General features: G+C 46.2%; 1 protein-coding gene across 1 annotated transcript in view; it reads left to right on the forward strand.

Moving 5' to 3' along the window:
- afg2a (AFG2 AAA ATPase homolog A) overlaps positions 1 to 14,144 on the forward strand; it is a 104,168-nt gene that overhangs the window by 74,859 nt on the left and 15,165 nt on the right. The window contains 2 exon segments of the mRNA XM_079352298.1: positions 9,613 to 9,732; positions 9,734 to 9,778. Of these exon segments, the coding sequence (XP_079208424.1) occupies positions 9,613 to 9,732; positions 9,734 to 9,778 (165 nt within the window).

Raw genomic sequence — 14,144 nt, forward strand, 5'->3', positions numbered from 1 at the left:
ACTGCACACAATGTGCCTGGAGCCAGTGTGATGCTACCCAGCAGATCAATCACCGGGCTTGTGGTCTGTGTCATTATGACACGTAGTTACATTTTTTAAAGAAGGTGCAAGTCAGGCTACTTAGGAAGGCTTCTGCTTCAGCACAGGATGACGTGACCCTACGACCTGAGCTGTACGGGCTAAATCAGGCTGCAGACACGTGAAGACAGAGGGAAGGAGCATGTGTCCTGTCTTCCCCCAGCGTTGGTGTTGTCTCATTTTCTGTCTCCCTGAACACACACACACACACACACACACACACACACTTCTTAATGAAGAGACACCAGCCATCTTTCACCCCGGGCCGGTCTCAGCTCAGGATGAGTGTAAACAAGATAATGTTTAGATTTCACGGAAGTGGAAACTGATCCGTCCGAGTTGCCTCTGTCACTCAGCAATGTGCCTGTTTATGTTTGTCTCTTTGGTAAGTATCTGTGAGTGGCAGCATATGTGGGCATTCTACTCTCTGTATGAGTGTGTGCGTGTGTGTGTGTGTGTGTGTGTGTGTGTGTGTGTGTGTGTGTGTGCGTGTGCGTGTGTGTGGGTTCCTGTTCGTTCTTTGTGTGTGATGTACTCGATCTGTACCTTTTTACTTTATGTAGCAGCACTGGAGGGATTTGCAAACCGGTTGTTGGTGTCCTCAGCCGGCAGAGCAGACTGGTGCGGTGGGGATGACGATGCAGATTAAGAAATCTGTAGAAGTTATGAAGGTGTTCACAATAGGAATGTAAAGATGAATTGTGAGGCAGTTAAAAATCAATTTAAAGGTCGCAGCTGTAGAGAACAAACGCTTCGTTGTAAACGGCGTTATTATAGCAGCTGTGAAAGCTAACAAACGGGTTTGTAGTTGTAGTTTGTTGTCGCCCAAACGAGTGTAAGAGCCAAAGAGATTACAAGCATTGGTGTTTTCATGAAATATATTCAAGGAATCTTATCCAGTCATAATTTGTCTTCAGTCTCATTTTGTCAAATAAATCGTGAAAGAATCGTTTCTGGAGTTGAGAGAATCGTGACATCCCGAGTTGACTGCACTGCAGTTTCTAATGCATATCCATGCAAGTTTTTCATAGTTAAGTAAATGAGCAGTATTCATCTTACAAACATAAAATCTGTCTGAGATGGACATAAAAAAAAGTGAAACTACTCGAGTGTAGTCCTTTCAAACTGAGCGGAAGTGTGAGGTGAATCTCAGGCTTGTGGCTCTGTCAAATTCTTCAAAGCCATAATCCCTGAAGTCCCTCTCTTTTTTCTTTTTCTTTTTCTTTTTTTTTCTTTTCCCTCCACCACTACACGAAGAGGACGACAAGGGCTGTCAGAGAAACACAAAGCACTCAGGGTTGCGTGTTAGGAGCCGCCTGAATGGCACCAGGCCTAACGAGAGCCCGGCAGGGACCCCGAGGTGGGCCTGGCACCTGCAGTCTGTGTCTGAGTGGAAGTGGGGGCTCCTCGTGTGTGTGTGTGTGTGTGTGTGTGTGTGTGTGTGTGTGTGTGTGTGTGTGTGTGTGTGTGTGTGTGTGTGTGTGTGTGTGTGTGTGTGTGTGTGTGTGTGTGTGTGTGTGTGTGTGTGTGTGTGTGTGTGTGTGTGTGTGTGTGTGTGTGTGTGTGTGTGTGTGTGTGTGTGTTGATGATGACTTGTTGAAGCTCTAAACGTTTAAAGTGTATTTGGATTATTGAGATACTTCACGGGAAACAGTTCGATCTTAAATATCGTCCCAGCTGATGTCAAAATCAAATCTACATCAACTTTAACGACAGCTGCAGATCTGCTGGAGATCTTAATATCCAGGTTGAAGACTGAGAACGTTACCGCAGCCCGTTGGAGGCTTTCCTGCATTGAAGGCTTCTTTAAATGTGGCGGACGAATGTGTCCTCCTCTCCCCGGGCAGCGCTTACTGACGAGACGGTAGGCGCAGGGACAGCTTGTGGCGCAAACCGGGGAGTCATTCAGACGCCAGACGAACTCGTTTCTGTTCATCCTGGGCGTTCTGCTAAGATACTGGCCACGTCTAACAGTATTACTAAGTACGTGTTACTGATGCCAAGTGTGGACTTTTAAAACAACATGCAATTGAAAAAGTTGCCTCAGGTTCTTTGGAATTTGTACGAAGACTAACGAACTGGAAGAGTAATGTTTTTAAAAATAATGAAAAACACTGTTGGATGTGAAACATTGGTAACCATTAGTGTCGGTAGCTTTGTCTGAGAGCAGCTACTTGTCTGTGAAGTATGGATGTTGCCCACAGGCTGTGGGGCGGATTATGGAAACCAGACCTGGCGAGTTTTCACTGAATGAAGGCCCCGTAGAATTAAAGTGCGAACTGTGGACAGCTCACAGGAAACGCCTCTTTGTAAAGCAAACATACATGTATTTTATGGCAGCAGCTTTACTGCTTTTTTATTTTGGGCTCCAATGAGTTGACATTTCAACATGGCCTCGGCCTAATTTCCTCCGCTTTTCTTCACCTTTCTTTCCCCTCCTGGTTGGCGACCGTTTCCACACACACACACACACACACACACACACACACACACAGACTCTGCCTACCTATTCCTATCAAAATAAGAGTGCTGCTCTGGAAGTAGCCATTTTTATTTTCGTGGAGGTGTGAGGGCCCGCCAGTAAGGGTTGTTTTGACAGATTCAGGGACTTTATTGCGGCCCCCAGGGCAGCTGTAGGGGTGTGTGTGTGTGTGCCCCCCTTCATACCCACCTCACCCCTCCCCACCTGGTCTCCATATGATCGTGAACCTGGAACACACGCACACGCCATAAAAGGCAAAAGGTGTGACATCTAATCCGTTCTGACCCAGTGCACAATAACACTGCATACAGACGTGCACGCTCACACACTCACTCACACACACACACACACACACACACACATCTGTGCATTACAGTATGAGGACACACACACTGAAAATGAAGAAGTATTAATCCACGACTCAGATTCAAAACAAGTACATGTTTATAAGTGCATTTCAATTCTTCATGACAGCTAAGATCTCGAGGGCTTCTGTCTGCTGAAAGCTTTTATTTTTTGTTCCGGCTGCGCCCACAACCTTTATTTGTGAGCCCTCCTCTCCAATGCTTACTGTTGCTCAGTAATGAACGTAACCGTCTGTTCCCTTCAGGAGTGTCCGTTATGTCTTCTCTCAATAGCTTTTGTGTGATTAATATTTCCCCGTACTCTAGAAAATATCACCAAGAAAACATTGAAACATTGTGAAGACTTCTTTTCCTGGTAATCGCAGAACTTCTGGGTATCGTATCCTTGCAAACTCGAGGCAGATTTGTTTTCTTCTAAACCGTTTTTCCTGACGAAGTCGTTGACGAGTGGCGAGCTGTTCCAAGAGTTGAACTCTTTCACTCGCTTCAGGGCGCTGCGGCTGCGAGCGTAGCGACAAAACCCTCCTGAGGCTTTTTGTGATTAGGACGCTGAGCGATGCAGCGAATTAACTGCATTGGTTCTGCCAGCCCAATATAAGAGCTGGGAACGCCCATTTTACATTTCTATTAACAATATACAACACACACACACTAAGTTTACTGCCGACTCTGGGAACGCAGTGACATAGTGAAGAAATCGTGTTTGTGGGCAAAGACCCGTTTGAGATGATCATGCTGATTTTAAACAAAGCCCCCAGATTAAATACATTTAATTCATTATGTAAACAGTGGAACTGCAGTGCAACTCTTTGTGACACATCCAACAGTTTATAGGCCGAGAGGTACTTATTTCAGCGACAACAGCATACAGTAGGTACACTCTTTCATCAATGCTGAAGATAATCCAGCTCTAGAGGTGTGTCCAGGTCCTGTGTTTGGGTTTTGTGCCCTTTTAGACTTTGTTGTGATGTCATTAAAATGAATAAAAGAAGTTTAAAACAACCACAATGATCCTGGATTTCAGGAGTCCATGTATTCTTTGTTTCCAAAATGGACTGCTTTACCACACAAACTATGGTCATTTTGTAGGGGAGGGAAAAAAAATCACCTGTTTCAGTAGTTTATGGCTCATTTTGAAGCTACAAATCTTGACTTCCTCCTGGCTGTGCGGAGAATGTGGGACAGTAGGGGGTTAACCGTGCCAGAGTTATTTGGTTCTTGGACACGGTGGCCCCGCCTGCCGGATGCAAGTTTGACTCAAGGGCAAAATCCAGAGTGAAGGCCTCTCATGTTTTTGACTGGTTGCCAACTATTTTGCTCTCTCTCTCTCTCTCTCTCTCTCTCTCTCTCTCTCTCTCTCTCTCTCTCTCTCTCTCTCTCTCTCTCTCTCTCTCTCTTTCTCTTTCTCTCTCTCGCTCTGTTCTCTCTCTCTGTTCTCTCTCTCCCTCTCTCTCTCTCTCTCTCTCTCTCTCTCTCTCTCTCTCTCTCTCTCTCTCTCTCTCTCTCTCTCTCTCTCTCTCTCTCTCTCTCTCTATGCCTTCCCCTCTGCCTCTGATTTACTCTCTCTTTCTCCCCACTCTGCCGCCCCCTCCGATCCTCTTCCACATGAAAATCCCGACTGACACAGAGCAAAATTATGTCATCTTTTCAGAAAAATGTGTTCAGAACTCCTCAGTATTGATCGTGCGAAGCGTCGTTAGGATAAATATTTGAGGGTACCGAAAAAGAGAACAGGTGTGATAGCCAAATGAAGCTAAGGGAGGTTTCCACACAGTCTTTTATTCAACCTCAGGCATGCATGATATGGAAGTATGCCTGTTAAAGCTGTAAATCAGATTGCTGCTCCCAAAATTCAATTCTGGCTCACCTCGAAATATGGAACAAAGTTTTGCCACGAAAAGGTCTTAGGGTACGGGCCAAATGTACAATGTCAACCTTGTGGATTTGGAGCTGAATAACAGATGAATTTAAAACGACATGAGGGAAGAAAAAGCTTGTTGTGTAACACAGATTGCAGGGTAAGAAACTACCCAACCCCCCCCCCCCCCCCCAAAAAAAAAATAAATAAAAAAAAACGGTCAGATCATCGGTAACATCTTAAATGTGTTGTTCCTGATCTCCATGTGCAGAAATCCATCCAGGCTCTACTTAGTCGTGCCCTCACTGCTTGATCCAAACTTTTAGCAGCGTCTTCAACAGATGAATTCTCAAAGTAGGCAGTAAGCAACACAACGACAGTAGCTAACAGTAGTAATTGACTTGCTAATATCCTTTAATCACTGAAGTCATGTGTTCATTGTTCATAGAGGAAGGCCTCTCTGACCTCTCTGTGAGCTTTCAGTTCCCATCACGCTCTTTACATTTTTTGTTTGGTGTGTGTTCTGCATAAATCCAGGGTGGCCCATCTCCGAGTCAGAATGACTCACCAAGGACTCCGAGGATTGCAGACTGACAGGTTAGGAAACCACATACGGCAAATGCCTGCAGGCGGGGAACAAAGTCAACTGATGTCTCCTCGGGCAAGCCACTTATTCACCCAGACAGCCTGCTATCATCCTGCGAGCTGCAAGAAAGAAGAAAAAAAAAACAACCAACAAAAAGAGCTTCTTACAAAGAGATAGATTTCCCCAGATGTGCAAGGGAGAACTTAGTCATCGTCCTTCAGTAACACAGACCTAGTTTTCCTTTCATCTGAAGAGCACACAAACAACAGGATAGATCTGATGGTGATTATGACAAACCATTTGCAGGCTTCCTTCTAAGAATAAGACACCTGAAATTGCGGGGGCGTTCGTTTGTAAACAGTTTGTAAGAGCAGGTCCGATTGAAGCTGGCCAAGAATGTGCTCGGCAACAACGCTCCGAGGAAGAGATTCTCAGCATTCCCAACTGGTTAGGGAGAGGTACCGGCCTTCGTAGATAGGAAGTCGTCTGTCATTAGGGGGTAATCACTTCTTGAGAAGGATTGCAATGCCTGGAATGATTACTGTTGTTATCAGCAGTGAAACTTGGCGCAGAGAGAGAGCGGATGAAGGTTTTCTGTTTTCTCTCTCTGCATGTTTTGATCAGCTTGACTGATCCAAAGTCGGCCCTGTGTGGTTTTTTTCTCTAAACTTTCTCATCATCGCCATGAGCTTTTCTTTCCTCTGCTGGTCAGTCTAGACTCAACCAGATGAAATGCTGTATAAATGCTCCGATGTTGACTTAAAGCTGGTTGGTATTTCTTACCTAGGGGCATTTCTAATTACTAATGGCTCATGTGTAATGATGCCTATCATGTCAGAGGTGCAACAAGGTGGATGCCATCCGTAATGCAGACTGCAGGAACATTTGTTGATGGGGGATTTCTGTCTCCCACGCCACTTATCTGTGTTTGTTTGCAGGATTTTGGGGCTGTAGTCTTCCTAAGTGGCTCGTCTGGGTCCCTTGGTCCGACTGTTTTGTCTCCTGCCCTCCCTTTCCTTTTCCTTTCCTCCTTCCTCGCTCTCTTACTTTCTGCCAGTTGAGGCTTCAGGTGGAATGATGCCGTTAAAAATGAGCTCGTCAACGCTTGCCCAACATGCCAAGCCAAGTATTTGTCTCTCTGAGTCCCCCCCCCCCCCCCCCCCCCCCAGATCCTTGAGAACAGGAAGTGTATCTTGTTAAGTGATGGATGGGCCCCCTGCTCTTGCTGAGAGGAATGAGGGGGTGGAAGGCCTTTCTTTCCCTCTGGGGCGGTCAGATGAGTTTAGCAGTCTCAAAGCTGAGGGTCGGCTCTGTTGCCTTGGAACCCACGGAGCATGAGCGCCTGAGAGTCACAGACACTTCTCTATTATGTTTGTGGAGAGAATCAACGGTAGATAAAGCAGCAGACGGCATCCTTTCCATGAGAAAAATGAATCCGAAATTCGAGGCAGAGCAAACGAGCGTTTGCTGTGATTGTGTCTGCATGTGCATTTGTTTGTCAGTTTGCATGGGAGTGTCCTTCTGCGTGATTTATTTAGCCGTGGGTCAACAGGTTTGTGTTGGCATGTTGCCTCCAGATACTTCCAGTGAGAGCAACTCGGGAAGTGTCCCTGGCACATCCGCTGCCGCGACTGGCTCAACCTGCTGTGACAAACAACTACAGCGAGCAATCCCCACTGCAGCAGCCTCACCCCCTGCAGCAGTCTCACCCCCTGCAGCAGTCTCACCCCCTGCAGCAGCCTCACCCCACTGCAGCAGCCTCACCCCCTGCAGCAACCTCACCCCCTGCAGCAGCCTCAACCCCTGCAGCAGTCTCACCCCCTGCAGCAGCCTCACCCCCTGCAGCAGTCTCACCCCCTGCAGCAGCCTCACCCCACTGCAGCAGCCTCACCCCCTGCAGCAACCTCACCCCCTGCAGCAACCTCACCCCCTGCAGCAGTCTCACCCCCTGCAGCAGTCTCACCCCCTGCAGCAACCTCACCCCCTGCAGCAGTCTCACCCCCTGCAGCAGTCTCACCCCCTGCAGCAACCTCACCCCCTGCAGCAGCCTCACCCCACTGCAGCAGAATCACCCACTGTAGCAGAATCACCCCACTGCAGCAGCCTTACCCCCTGCAGCAGCCTCACCCCACTGCAGCAGAATCACCCCACTGCAGCAGCCTTACCCCCTGCAGCAGCCTCACCCCACTGCAGCAGAATCACCCCACTGCAGCAGCCTTACCCCCATGCAGCAGCCTCACCCCACTGCAGCAGAATCACCCCCTGCAGCAGAATCACCCCCTGCAGCAGTCTCACCCCCTGCAGCAGTCTCACCCCCTGCAGCAGTCTCACCCCCTGCAGCAGCCTCACCCCCTGCAGCAGCCTCACCCCCTGCAGCAGCCTCACCCCCTGCAGCAGCCTCACCCCCTGCACCATTCCCCAGTTACCTGAAGGAAGAGCCATGACATCACACAAACTCACGTTTTTCTTGTTGTTTTTTTCCAAACACCTCTTATCAAGTTGCCAGATTCTCAAGCCTTTATGACTTACATTTAATGATGCAGCCCTGAAACTTGCCATCCATCGTTATCCCAGCAGGACCCCCAAACAGCAACCCTTTCACACTTTGATTCATAGTGACGTTATTTCTCTCACTCCGGTTTATGCCGACGATTCGTCACCCGCAGCCCGGCCCTTTTCCTCAAACGATGCGGAGACTTGAAAACAACAACATTTCCTCTCGTGATCCATTGCTACTTCGTCAGCCGTGGCTCTGTTATGGTTACCTACGGGTAGCTACTGATGTTTGTCTCCAGTTTCCATCCTCTCATGTTCCATACACATATACAGGAACACAGAAACGCAGCAGATAAAAGGAAGGAAAACTGTCCATCGCCCCAGTATACGGGAATAGGTTATCCAAAGGGGGAAATAAAGCAGACCATAAAACTAACTCTTAAAACTGCATCCGGCACACTTAGCAGGCAGATGGACTTTAAATGTAACATGGAAAAGACCCCCAACTCTTAATGCTTTTTTTTTCATGATTATGACTGTTCCTGTATTTACAATCTCTGTGAGAGTAAGCATGAGTGGTCATGTCATTGTGGGCTTTTAAATTCTCAACGTTGGTGTCCAATACATCAAGGTCCATTTTAGGTCTTTTTTTATTATTACTACAACATTCAATTAGTTTTTTAGACCAATAATTGATAAGGTTTTCCTTGTCTTAAAACCAGGAGATTTCAACTCTGAATTTTAGAAAGCTTGAATTTTGGGAAGATCCTTGGTGCATCCACAGAACCAGTCAAATCACTGATGATAGTGTAAACAAGAGTTCAAAGGCTGCTGGTCCAATCCCCCCAACCTTCACTGATCACTCCTGACGTGACCTCTTGCATGGCTTGCGTCTGTATGGGTCTCCCGCCTCGTCTCCACTTGCCGGGGTTTAGCCCTGCTGTGGCCTGTCTGGCCCAAAGCCAGGAGCTCCACTGTCCTTATAACCAGGCCTCACTGACTCATGGGAAATTATGAACAATGAAACTGTCAGTTCCATTTGATATGTGTTCAACCCATTCAATCCAGTGTGCTCACATTTAAATGAACACCAGTCAAATCCATTTAGTTATTTCCAAGTCTAGCAGTTCTTCAGCTAGCTGTCTGGTTAAATGGATACACAACCCAAACCAAACAAAGCTAGAGCATATCATCCCACAGCTTGTCATGGCCTGGTTAGAAGCGTGAATGGAGACAGGGCATATTTGTCTGTCCGTCTGCCTGTCTGTGTGCGAGAGGCGCCTGCCACTTAATGACGTCTGACAAGCGAGACAGCGGCGGCTCTGGGTTCTCAAGGACTGTTGTGGGGTCACCGAGATGTGATCTGTAGGAAGTGGGTCGATCAGATAACGTCAGCATTGTCTCAATGCTAGAGGTGGAAAACTTACGTTTCGTCCTTTGCATTTTTGGCATTTGTTTCGTGGTCCCTGTCAAAATAAGTTTACAATCAGTGCTGGAGTCTGAGTGCAAAGGTCATGGGTCAATTCTGACAAATCCTTTAAAACACTCCATTCATATACAAACGATTAACGGAGAGTGTTAGGAAAAAAAACCATCACTTTCACATCTGTTGAGCTTAGCAGGCCAAATAATAATTCACTGCCGCTCAGTATTAATGTATAAGCCTTAACCGGATGGACCTGTGTGTGACAGTCTCTGAAATATGATGGTAAACCAGAGGCTGACTGTCTCTTTTCCATTCCCACAGGCTCTGATGCGTCCAGGTCGCCTCGACCGGATCGTCTATGTGCCTCTTCCAGATGTTCCAACTCGACGGGAAATATTTTCGCTTCAGTTCCGCAACATGCCGGTGGCCCAAAATGTGTCCTATGGATGACCTGGTGACGAAGACCAACAAGTATTCTGGAGCAGAGGTGAGTGAAATTCTCTTTCTTTATTTTGCAATGCGTGCAACAAAAAAAGCAAGTACCCCCCAATTTGTTTGAAATGACAGAAGTGTCAGCAGAAGGACTTCTAGAAAATAATCTTCACATACACACACACACACACTCACGAATGCACACACACGCCGCTGTTCCACCACCCATTACACTTCTTCTTCTCCCTCCGTTCGGGGATCACGGCTGGAACGACTCCATGCGTTGATGCATCCATTGAGAGACATGCTTCTGTAATACACAGCTCTAAAATCACACACATGCACAAACACGACCTTGCGACATGCGTTAATGGAGAGAGTGCAAGAGGCGCCCATTGAGCCGGTGGGAGTTTGATGCCTTGCTCAAGGGCCCTGTGGCAGTGCTCAAAAAGTGGTGCGGCACCTCTCCAGCTACCAAAGGGTGCCTCAAATTGTATATTATGTCTGATTGTAAGAACACTCGAGTACATCGAGTTTTTTCTTCTCTTCTATTTTTGGGATATTTGTCTGACAACATCCCTCTGTTTTTCGCTCACTTCAAATCTAACGCATCAGATAATTTAATTCCAAAAGTGCTGCTCTGCCCAACGGTTTGAACCTCCAGTCCTGCGTTAGTAAACCTCCATCTTCAAGCACGTCAGTGCTGCCGACCCCTAGATAAGAAGGTACGACTTTGGCTCCCGTTGCAGTCAGATGTTACTGTGCTTTTCCATGATGTCTGTGTCGTGTCTGTCTACTGTCTCACAGAGCGTCCTCGTGATCTCACAGCAGACTGGGAGCAATCGCACAAACACTCCTTTGTGCGACAGATTTGTCTCTCTCCATTCGTCTGCCGCGTGATTCACATTGAGAAAGTGCTTCCGTCCCTCAGCACCCGAACAACTAAGAAACAGAGAAGAGGCATGAGGAAGTCTAAAAGATTCTCTAAGTGTCAGAGTCATCTGTAAGGAGTAAACATCTTAACCTGAACGTAAATCCATGCGTGTATTTACACTTCCAGACTCACAGATGTGATAGAAATGTCATGCTGGCCTTGTGACCAGCTCAGAAAATGGCCGCTTTTTAAAGGACTCAGACAGTGGCGTGCCTCGGCCGGCTTTGAAAACACAGATTTCATTGTTGTGCCAGTCACGCTTTCTGTGAGGCATGTTTGTGTGTACTGCTGTGTAAAGATGAATCCGTTATGAGTTCATTTAGAGCCATATTAGTTATTCACCTGAATGACTTCTTTACAAAAGGCCGAGGACTTATCTGCAGACGGATCACATGCAGAATCAGAATCATTTGTTATTGCCAACTACATTTACAAGGAATTTGTATTGGTGCAAAAAAAAGTTATTTTGCATATTTACACACAGAGACGCAAAATCTTTGGCAAGACAACCAGACACAATCAAACTAGATGAATGAAGTATGATTCATCTGCATGATCCAAAAAACAATTCTTGTGATGCTTTGTAAATGTTTAATTGTTTATGTACTTGTGAGTAATCCTGTCAAACAAATCGATGTACGCGCTCTGCACTTGTTTCCCTCCGATGTTTTTTTTTCAGCCGGCTCACAAACGGAGCTCTTTATCAGCTCTCAGATCTAGTCTGATCAGGTCAGGGAGGTGTTGAGGTGTTTCTGTCTTCTCTCTTGACATGATGATCCTCTCGAGGCCAGTCTGAGGTTTCCTTCAGGGCCTCTTCATATCCTGAAAGTACACGCTCTCATCCTGATTCGTGACTCCGCAGCCCCACCCATTAAAAAAAAAAAAGAAAAGAAAAAAAAAGCAGCCTAAAGCAGGCGTACACCTGGTGGAGGTATGCAGTAAGAAACCTATCCCCCCGCTATCAGGTGTTGTGTTTGACATCGGGGTTTCTGGTGTAGTGTCTCATCTGTGGAATGGAGGTTTGCAGTCACTTGCCACTGAGTTTGTGAAACCCCACAAAAATTCAGAGAAATGCCACAGTCTGATAAGAGTTGATAGGTGGAAAAAAAAAGACGTCTGGTCTCATATGTGCGCGCGTGTATTATATTTTACATACCAGCACTATAGATCAAATGAGATTAGATGAAACCGTCGTGATCACTGAGGGGAAGTTAGAGAGCAAACAGGATACAGATAACAGAGCAATGCAGAACCAAAGATAGTGCTGTGTTTACAAGAAAAAGAGCACCACGGGACAAATGCAGCAAATCAACAAGCAAATAAACAAACAAACCGACCGTGACTGTTGATTGGTCAGATCTTAACTGTCTGTTAACTATCTCGCTCCGCAGGCAGGAAGTTTGAGGTTTTGTCATGACGGTATTTAAAACGTTGCCGTGTCGCTGCATTGACCTGTTTCTTCAGAGAAATAAAGACAGACTTACTCAAAGGCCGTCATCAGTTTTTGTTGTTTTTTTTACCAGGATGTATAACCGCGTTTGTGTTGTCCTCCTGTAGGTCGACGAAGAGCACTAAGGTTAAAGTAACTGAGTAACTGAGTGTGCGTTGTTTGTTTTTCAAAACAGAGAGTGAAATAAAATCACGCAGTATTCATGCTGCAAATGATTTTAAATGTAGTTTTCTCCTGTCACTTACTTTTCAATTTAATGTCCACCCTTTGCTTAAATGAGCCAAGATGCTTTTTTCAGATGCTCCCTTAAAGAATGTATAAATATATATACTAAAAGGCCTGATTATGTAATTGTGTAAAAATCAAAAGCAGATGGCATATAAAGAGTATAACTTAAGGAGGAAAGTTAAGTGCTTTCATAATTGTACAAAATCCAGGCTGAGCCACGTGTGAACGCTGACTTTACCCAGATTTGTCCTGTCGGCCTCCTGCTACATTTTCTGTGTGAAGTCGGGATGAGCTGATGTGAAAATGCTGCAGGATAAATTCCAGAAAATTCACCACGAGCGAGTGGGAGAGGAGGGGTGATGAGGTCCATGTCGCAAAAATGGACTGTGTGCAAGTGAGCCGCACCGTCGGCGTGGATGTGATGAAACTGCTTCTTTATGTTTTCTGCTCAGCCGTAGTTTCTTCTCCGCTCTCGGCTGATGAATGTCCGTATGTCGCGCTGCACGTAACACTGATTTTAGTGGCGGTCTCCATAGAATTTTTAAAAGCAAACATTTGAGATGGTCTATATTTTATTGGTGTGTATCATGACAACGCTTCTCTACCACACACACACGCGCGCTGGCAGAGTTAAAGCTGTATTTCTTTGGGGAATGCGTTTTCTTTCTTGGAGCAGATATGGAGAGAAGCTGGAGCTCTCCATCTCCGTGTGGCACAGCACTGAACCATTATGTTTGACTTGGCATGCTCACTGGTAATGCAGTAAGGCTGCCGGGTGAGCGGCGTCCGTCCGTGTGCGTCAGGCCCCCATGCTGCCATGGAGCTGGCTGCGTGAACGATGGAGGGGGGGTCGTAAATCACCAGCATGAGGCTTATTGAAGCTGGAGGCGGCGAGGAGTTTTCATATAAAACATGCTGTCGCAGACTTTCTCCATCTCTCTTTCCCGGCTTCTCACTCGCCTTAAGTTGCGTTCACCTCCTGGTTACGTGGCGTTACTTGCTGATGTTTGAAGTTTTTGTTGTCCTGAGAATTGAAGTGAACGAGAAAAATGGAAGGAAAACATACTTGGTTTGTTTTGGCTGTTGCACTTTTCCTTTAATAACTCTTTAATTTCTGTAGTTATTTGATGTTAAGAAGCTGCTCTGCCTCCAGCCCAGAGGTTTCTCATTGTTGATGCTCGACAGCATATGAGTCTTAAGCAGGATAAAAACGTGCTCCATGTTCATGCACTATTGGACCTGCAAGTTATCCTAAGATTCTTCTGGGGCTGGCTGATACATCGAGTGTTTAAGATGTATCGATACAGTTCATGTTGCATTGAAATAATGTTACACACGACTTCTGTTGAGCTGTCTGTTCTTGTCTCACTGTCTCTCCCCTGTCACCCTGCTCCCCTCTCTCTCTCTCTCTCTCTCTCTCTCTCCCTCTGTTTATTTTGCAATGCAGAAAATTAATTTAATTCACAAACAGGTCGGTTTTTTTTTTCATGTACATGTAGAACTTGTGCAACTGACTGTTAATATTTCCACACATCGATTTTCGTCATTTAGCCGGAAAGGTTTTGCTCCATATGGCCCAGTCATCCCATTCTTCTATTAGACACTGAAAAAAAAACAACATTAAGAAGCCAGTCTCTCTCCAGTTTAGATTGACCCTGTTGGTTCAGCGATCAAACTGGTCACCTTATTGTAAGCGCCTTTTCATTAACCGTTGGGCCACATCTGGCCCAACATGTGCCCACATTGTTGGAGAGGTGATGCACGAATGGAGCCATTGAGCAGCTTCAGCGCTCGGCCTTGGTAGTCTGA

Source organism: Symphodus melops (assembly GCF_947650265.1).
Source record: "Symphodus melops genome assembly, chromosome: 9".
Classification (NCBI taxonomy): Eukaryota; Metazoa; Chordata; class Actinopteri; order Labriformes; family Labridae; genus Symphodus; species Symphodus melops.